Source organism: Corylus avellana, chromosome 11 (genome assembly GCF_965113065.1).
Source record: "Corylus avellana chromosome 11, dhCorAvel1.hap1.2, whole genome shotgun sequence".
In the NCBI taxonomy this organism is placed as follows: domain Eukaryota; kingdom Viridiplantae; phylum Streptophyta; class Magnoliopsida; order Fagales; family Betulaceae; genus Corylus; species Corylus avellana.
Genome location: NC_142500.1, coordinates 3,748,456 through 3,755,240, shown reverse-complemented (window position 1 = coordinate 3,755,240; position 6,785 = coordinate 3,748,456). Strand labels below are relative to the sequence as shown.

Here is a 6,785-nt window from a genome sequence, read left to right as displayed (position 1 = left end):
TAGAAAAGTGAAAAAAATAAAATAAAAATAAAAATAAAATTTTGTAATAATTTTTTTATTTAAATAGTAGTAAAAAGTAAATTATGTGATATAAAAAAGTGAAAATGTTTTGATATTAATTTTTTTTTTTTTTTAAAAAAAAGAGATGAATACCTGATTATATGGCAAATAATCTGATGGGCAGCTACAGCCCACTATGTGGCAAGTATCTAGAAGCCTCTTACATTATAAAAGGTACATATCCTCAAAATCAGGTATTTTCCTCATTTTCTCTCGATTTAGTTTTTTCTTGCAAAGTTATTTACTCCCTTAAGCATTAGAGGCTTCTTGGTCCCCCGTGGGCCAACAGTTTTTTGCGACTTTTTTCTTGTTTTGTAGGAGCTCTAAACCACTCTGGTCGTGCAAAAAATGTGACATGTGAAACTTTCTTTCCATTCAGATTTCTTTCGTAAAGCTATTTACTTTTTTTTTTCAATCTCGTAAAGCTATTTACTTACTTAAGCATTGGAAGCTCCCTAATCCCCTAAGAGTTGGCGGTTTCGGAGACTTTTTCCATTTTTTTTAAAGAAGCTCCACATCCGATCTAGCTATGCAAAAAGTCTGAAATGAGAATGGGGGCAAATGGTAATACAATAAATTAGCACATGCACAAAGCTTAAGGCCTATTTTATATAAAGGCCCCATTTAAGCACCCATTATAGGTAATTTGACAATTGATAGGCTACTACCAAGCTACCACGTGACATGCATCCAAGGACCATCTCCAATGAGCCTCTCACATTATAAGACACATATCCCCCAAATCAGGTATTTTCCTCATTTTCCCTCAACTTTCTTTCCATTCAGTTTTCTCTCAAAGAGCTATTTATAGATTCAAGCATCAGAGTCTCTCCAATCCTCCGAGGGCCGGCGGGTTTCCAATGACTTTTTTTTTTTTTTTTTTTTTTTTCATTTTGCAAGAGCTTTGTTGACAAGCTTGACCGTGCAAAAAATCTGCTTCATCATATCTCATCAACTTTATAATGCAATCTATGATCAAAATTGGCAAAACTTTCTATGAGGTTAATCAATTCCAAAAAAAAAAAAGGGTAAGATTTTAACCAAGGGTTTGATGCAAATTATGGAGATAGGTTGTATGAGGTTTAAAAATGGCAATATGTGCCATTTGTTTGCTTTCAAACTAAATTACTCAGTCAATTAAAGAGAAACAACATGCATGCAATAGTATCAGTAATACACAAAATTTTGCATTAATACATTCGAGCAAAGGAATAAATTGTTCTTTCATGTAGGACATAATAGAAAGATTGAATGAGTATTTATCATCATGAGCTACAAAATATGCAGTGATCTTTGATACTTTATTTCGAATGCATAGTCTTAATTAATGATGTAGCTTTCTAGTATTTACGGTTAATTTTCATTGCTGGAGCCTATATATGAGACACAAAATACTCTGTAAACTTATCAGTAACGGCCTCTGGTAGGCAAATGCACATCACCATTGTCCCATTAAGATCAACATTTCCTTCTGGGAGGAACACACATACTTGAGGTGTGGGAGTCAGATCTATAGGACCAGCATATATTGGCCTTGCCCACCCAAAATCTGCACCCTCGTATATGGAAAATCTAGTCCATTGAGTAATTGTCAATTTTCCTCCAAATTCAAGTTGTTTTGGCCTGTCCACCTCAATGAAATCCACCGTAGACTTCAAATACTCCTCTGAAACATTAAGTCTTGCTTCGCGAACTAAACGGGTTGTGTCAGAAAGCCGTCCATTTACAAGCTTTGAGACGGTGCTTGTTGCGCATGCCACGCACAGCACGTTGCCGTAAAACCCGTCTTTTAATGGTGGGTTTTGCAGCTTCTGGCGAGCATTGACGGAAAATGTAAGCCGAAGCTCATAGTTTGGTGGTTTTACATCGAGTGCTCTCACCCATGACCTCCATATATGAGCAGCCATAGCATCAAAGGTAGTGCATGAAAAAGCATCATCATCCGGCTGAGCCAGATTTTTCAGATGAGATTGGAACTCCCGGCTAACCCGGTAACACTTCTGAACAGGCTTGGTTTGCCAAAGACTCATTGTTAGGCTCGACCCCTCTTCAATTCTCATGAACTCGACATGTCGGAATTTCGCCACCGGAGGGTTGCGAGGCAGAAAGAGTTCCCTCTCCCAACATGGCTGAGGGTTTGTTATCAAGGTCCCTGCCTTTGCTGTGGCAGCCCATGCCCCAACAAATTGCATGGCACCAATTCCATCACAAATACAATGGCAGAGCCTCAAGCCTAGGCTAAACCCACCACATCTAAAAACAGTTACCTGAGCTATGACCAATGGCATGTCAAGAACTTTGTACGGCTCCTCATCAGGGAACTTGAAGATCAACGGTTCCCAACCAGGGTTCGGCACTGTGAGGTCTCCTAAATCTGCCAACGCCATTTCAGAGTGTGCCTCCACCATGAGCGCCCCTTGTTTAGGTCCGAAAAACACTTCGAGCTTACCATTTTCGGTCTCTCTAAGCCGGCCTGATAAAGGATAGTAAGGGACTAGCACTTGTGCAAGAGCATCACCTAGTATTTTCATGACAGGTTTTTGGCTGGAATTTATGTTACCTGACTGATAAAAATATATTGTAGGGGTGAAGACGCGTGCTCCGATCATGTCGTCGAGGTTAGAGAGGTAAAGGCTGTCGCCAGGGCTAGCAGGAATGGAGCTTGAGGGCATGACAGGAACAATGCCATCGATGGTCAGAGAGATTTTCAAGTGAGCGAAATGGAGCTCTTGAACCCACGGAAGAGCCATGAGAGAGAGCGCTGAGAGAAGTCATGCCAAGCGGTGACATTTGTAGAGGAAAGAGCTAGAAAACTTTGACATACAAAGATGCTTGGGCTAATATATATATATATATATGTAGAGAGAGAGAGAGAGAGAGAGAGAGATTGGGATTATAAAGTTATATTGGTGTGAAACAGTTGGTGGTGATATCATTCATGATCTGAATTTATGTTATTTTTCGCTGTTAAACAAGTTCACCTGCCAAAAGAAAAACACAACGAGTGCATGCAAGAGGGTTGCCGTATTCTTTTACTGGATAAATAAATGGATAGAGAAAAACAGTTTAAAGCCCTAATCAACGCCCTTTTTCATTCATTCAATGAACCATGGCAGAGAAGGCCAGTTCCAAACTTCAAATAATTAATATAAACGCGTATGTGATGAAGTTCATGAATAATGTAAACACTTAACTATAAAAATATGACAAATGATTATAAATTTAAAAGATATATCAAGTAAAACTAGAAGTTTCTTTATGAAACTCTAACTTCACAAAACCAGTTCTTCTGATGTATATTTTGCATTTTCACCAAATAGTCCAAATGAAAAATGGTACATATTCATATATGAGAAAGAAGAAGAAATTACAAAAACCAAAGATCTCAGCCAGCTTACCGCACTGGCTGCTGATTGAAGTATAATTCTTCTCTTTTTTCTTTGCCGCAACGAGCTTTGCACTTCTTGCAGCAGCCTCGCTAGCTGCGGCTCTAGCGGCAGCACCCATCTCTTTGCTTGATTTTTTCTTCTTCATAGATGTCACTTTCTTTAGCCGCTCTTTAACATCGATGGAAGATATATCTTCTGCCTTTTCATGACTCCCAGCAGCTTCTTCAGTTGCATCTCCAGTGTCAACGCCATCAGGCTGGTCCTGGGATTCTTTTGCCTCCTTTGAAAATTTATCCTTCTTTTTCTTCTTTCTCCCACTTTTGCTTTCCCCTACCTATGGTATTCTCCTTCTTTTCTAACTCTCCATCTATACTCTCTGCTTTCTTCTCTTGTGCAACACCTGCAACGAATTAGGACAAACAATATATCATTTGATTGAGCACATGAATGATATGAACATGTTTACATTTTTGTACAATTTGGTAATTGCTTTAATAATTGGTTGATAAGATACATTGTATGACATGGTACACCGGTACGTGCGGTATAATGATCATTAACTTACTATATAGATTTGATTCTATAGTCAAATATGTGTGCGTCATATGAGCCTTGGATCCAATGGTTATTTCATGACTGGCACAGCCATGCCTAATGGTTGATCACTACAGGACGTACATTACTAGTAGGGTAGGCCACCCGAGGTCGTTCTGCTAGTGTTATGGACGGTAGTGTACAATGGTCGGGGCACTGGCACTGTATTTCAGGTTCCTCGTAACAGCGACAACCTTGCTGAGAATGGGTAATATCTCGGGTAGACCATATATGATAGTTACGACATATAAAACATTAGTTTTTTGCATTAAAATATTTAGGGCCCATTGATTTCAATAAATGCGATTTTAAAAATCGCATTTTTAAAATTGCTACTTTTTAAAAGGAAAAAATTCACTTTACATGCTTGAAGTTTGAGGTGTTTTTCAATTTGAATCATAATGTTTAAAAATTTGCAATGTACCCCCTAATGTTTCAAAAATTTGCAATTAACACCCTACGTTACTAATTGTTGTCTAAGTAGACGAAAATTACATCATGTGCATCTCACGTGGGATTTTTATGTTGTGTCTTCCAATTTTGCACCCAACCTAGCTAGTGAAATGACGTAATTGCCCCTCATTAAAACCCAACACATGTTTTGATTTTTTTTTCTTCAACCCCTTTTGGGTGTCATGTGGGTGTTCGAGTGAAAAAAAAAAAAAAAAAAAAAGGACTAGATGCCTCTCACTTGATCTTATACCGGCAATTTTCGTGTACTTAGACGACAATTAGTAATGGAGGGTGTTAATTACAAATATTTTAAACATTAGGGGGGTACATTGCAAATTTTTAGACATTGAGGTTCAAATTAGAAAACACTTCAAACTTCAGGAGGTAAAGTGAAATTTCCCCTTTTTAAAATCGTATAGACATTTGGTAAAACATGTTAAGAAGTATTTTTTTTATCAATTGAGTGTTTGGATAACATTAATATATAATTGCGGTTTCATGGCAAAATAGGTAAATATTGCGCCAAATGTTATTTTAAGCGAAATCGTGATTTTGGTTTAAATTCATACTTTTTCAAATAAGCACCCCATAGTTAGCTTATAGAAATTGCGGATTTTTCCATGATTTTAGAATTTGTGTTTTTAAAATCGCAATCACAAACACTCCAAAATTACGATTTGGTTTAAAAACATAGATTATTTTTAAAAAAAAGCACTCCCAAGCGGACCCTTAGGCGATTGCCGCCGGAAGTACACCGCTCTTTTATTAACCAAAAAATACTTATATGTTGTATTAACGGAGATAACACCTCTTTTTAAATGTTTACTAGAACTGCATGTTTATTTTCGCTTAATAATAATGGACTCATGTCATATTCTATCGTGAAGTTTATTTATTAAGTCATTAGATTTATGCAGTTATTACTCTTATAGGAAACATGCTTCTAGAACCCAAGAGTGACATGGTTGTCATTACAAACTAATTCGCCTTAATTAAGATCTTCACGATGTTACCAGATTTGCTTTATTATTATTGTTAGTTGCTCCATATCTTTAAATTGAAGATTATACTTGTCCCTCTAATGATCTATACATTTCTCAGATTTATTTCACCTTCATATGTATTAACTCTAGGATGCTTAGAGGAGCGATTCCCCATTTAGCCACCAGTTGATTAAACTGGGGTAATTGCCACTAACCATGTCAGTCTGGTCAATGCCAATTTTGGGGGGCGTTACAGGTTGTAAGTGGGCCGAGTTAAGTCGAGTGTTGAATTTTTAAGTTCTGTTTATTTAATTTTATTTTGAAAATGAGCCGAGTTTGAATTTATCACCAGGCTAGATAATTTGTTTAAGCTAGGCTTATTTATTTTTTTTGAGCGAATTTGAACTTATTTAAGAGCTTCTTAGTTAACTTATTCATTCCATAAAGTAAATTTCAAAGATTTTTTTTTTTTTTTGCCATAAATCCATATTAATTATTGTTAAGATTTTATTATTTGAACTAATTAAATAAATGAAATTGAATCTTAAATAATTCAATCTTGAGTTTACATATATGTTTTATAGTATGTATGTAAATGAGACATGTTACAGACCATTCTCTCAAACATCTTTCAATCATTTCTTTTTGCAAATCCAATGATATAATATATCATTGGATTTGTGCACTGACGTGGGTTTCACACAAATTCAAGAATTAAGATGTCTTCAGAATATCTAGTTAGTTATATTGAAATTGTATTTTTGTCATATCAAAAAGTAAAAAGACATAAATATCATTCAAATATAATTAATTGGATACTCTTAAGTTTATTTGAATTGGAGAGAATCCTGTTCCCAAATTTAATGGTAGACTCACCCATTCACTATAGGAAAATTGGTGGAAAAATATAATGAATAATGATTTTTATCATTTCTCTATATAAATTCATTATGTGTGCACACACATATTTATACATACACAAACACACATACATCTATATCAAGACTCACGATAACAATAATTCAAGTTAATTCTATTATATTAGGAATATAATTCATCTATACTTAAGATGTTCTAATGACAAAATTAAAATAATGTTATAAAAAAAAATGGTACGAGTTTATATGAATCAAGACAAGTGTACACGAGTATAGCTCATCTAATAAACAAGTATATATAATTTTGTATTCACGTTAAGCTCATTTATTAAATTAACTAAATTCGAGTTGAGTTTACACAAACAAATATCGAGCGGGTTGTCAAACAGATTTGTTCGTGAGGAATAACCACAATGCTAATAATAATT

The 6,785-nt window shown here is 35.5% G+C and overlaps 1 protein-coding gene across 1 annotated transcript; it reads right to left on the bottom strand.

Moving 5' to 3' along the window:
• Window positions 1-1,433: 1,433 nt before the first annotated feature.
• LOC132165171 (HXXXD-type acyl-transferase family protein) lies at window positions 1,434-2,825 on the bottom strand. Its single transcript, XM_059575664.2, has one exon. It carries the CDS (start codon window positions 2,808-2,810, stop codon window positions 1,434-1,436), a length of 1,377 nt encoding a protein of 458 aa, XP_059431647.2. The 5' UTR covers window positions 2,811-2,825.
• Between the last annotated feature and the right edge of the window lie 3,960 nt (window positions 2,826-6,785).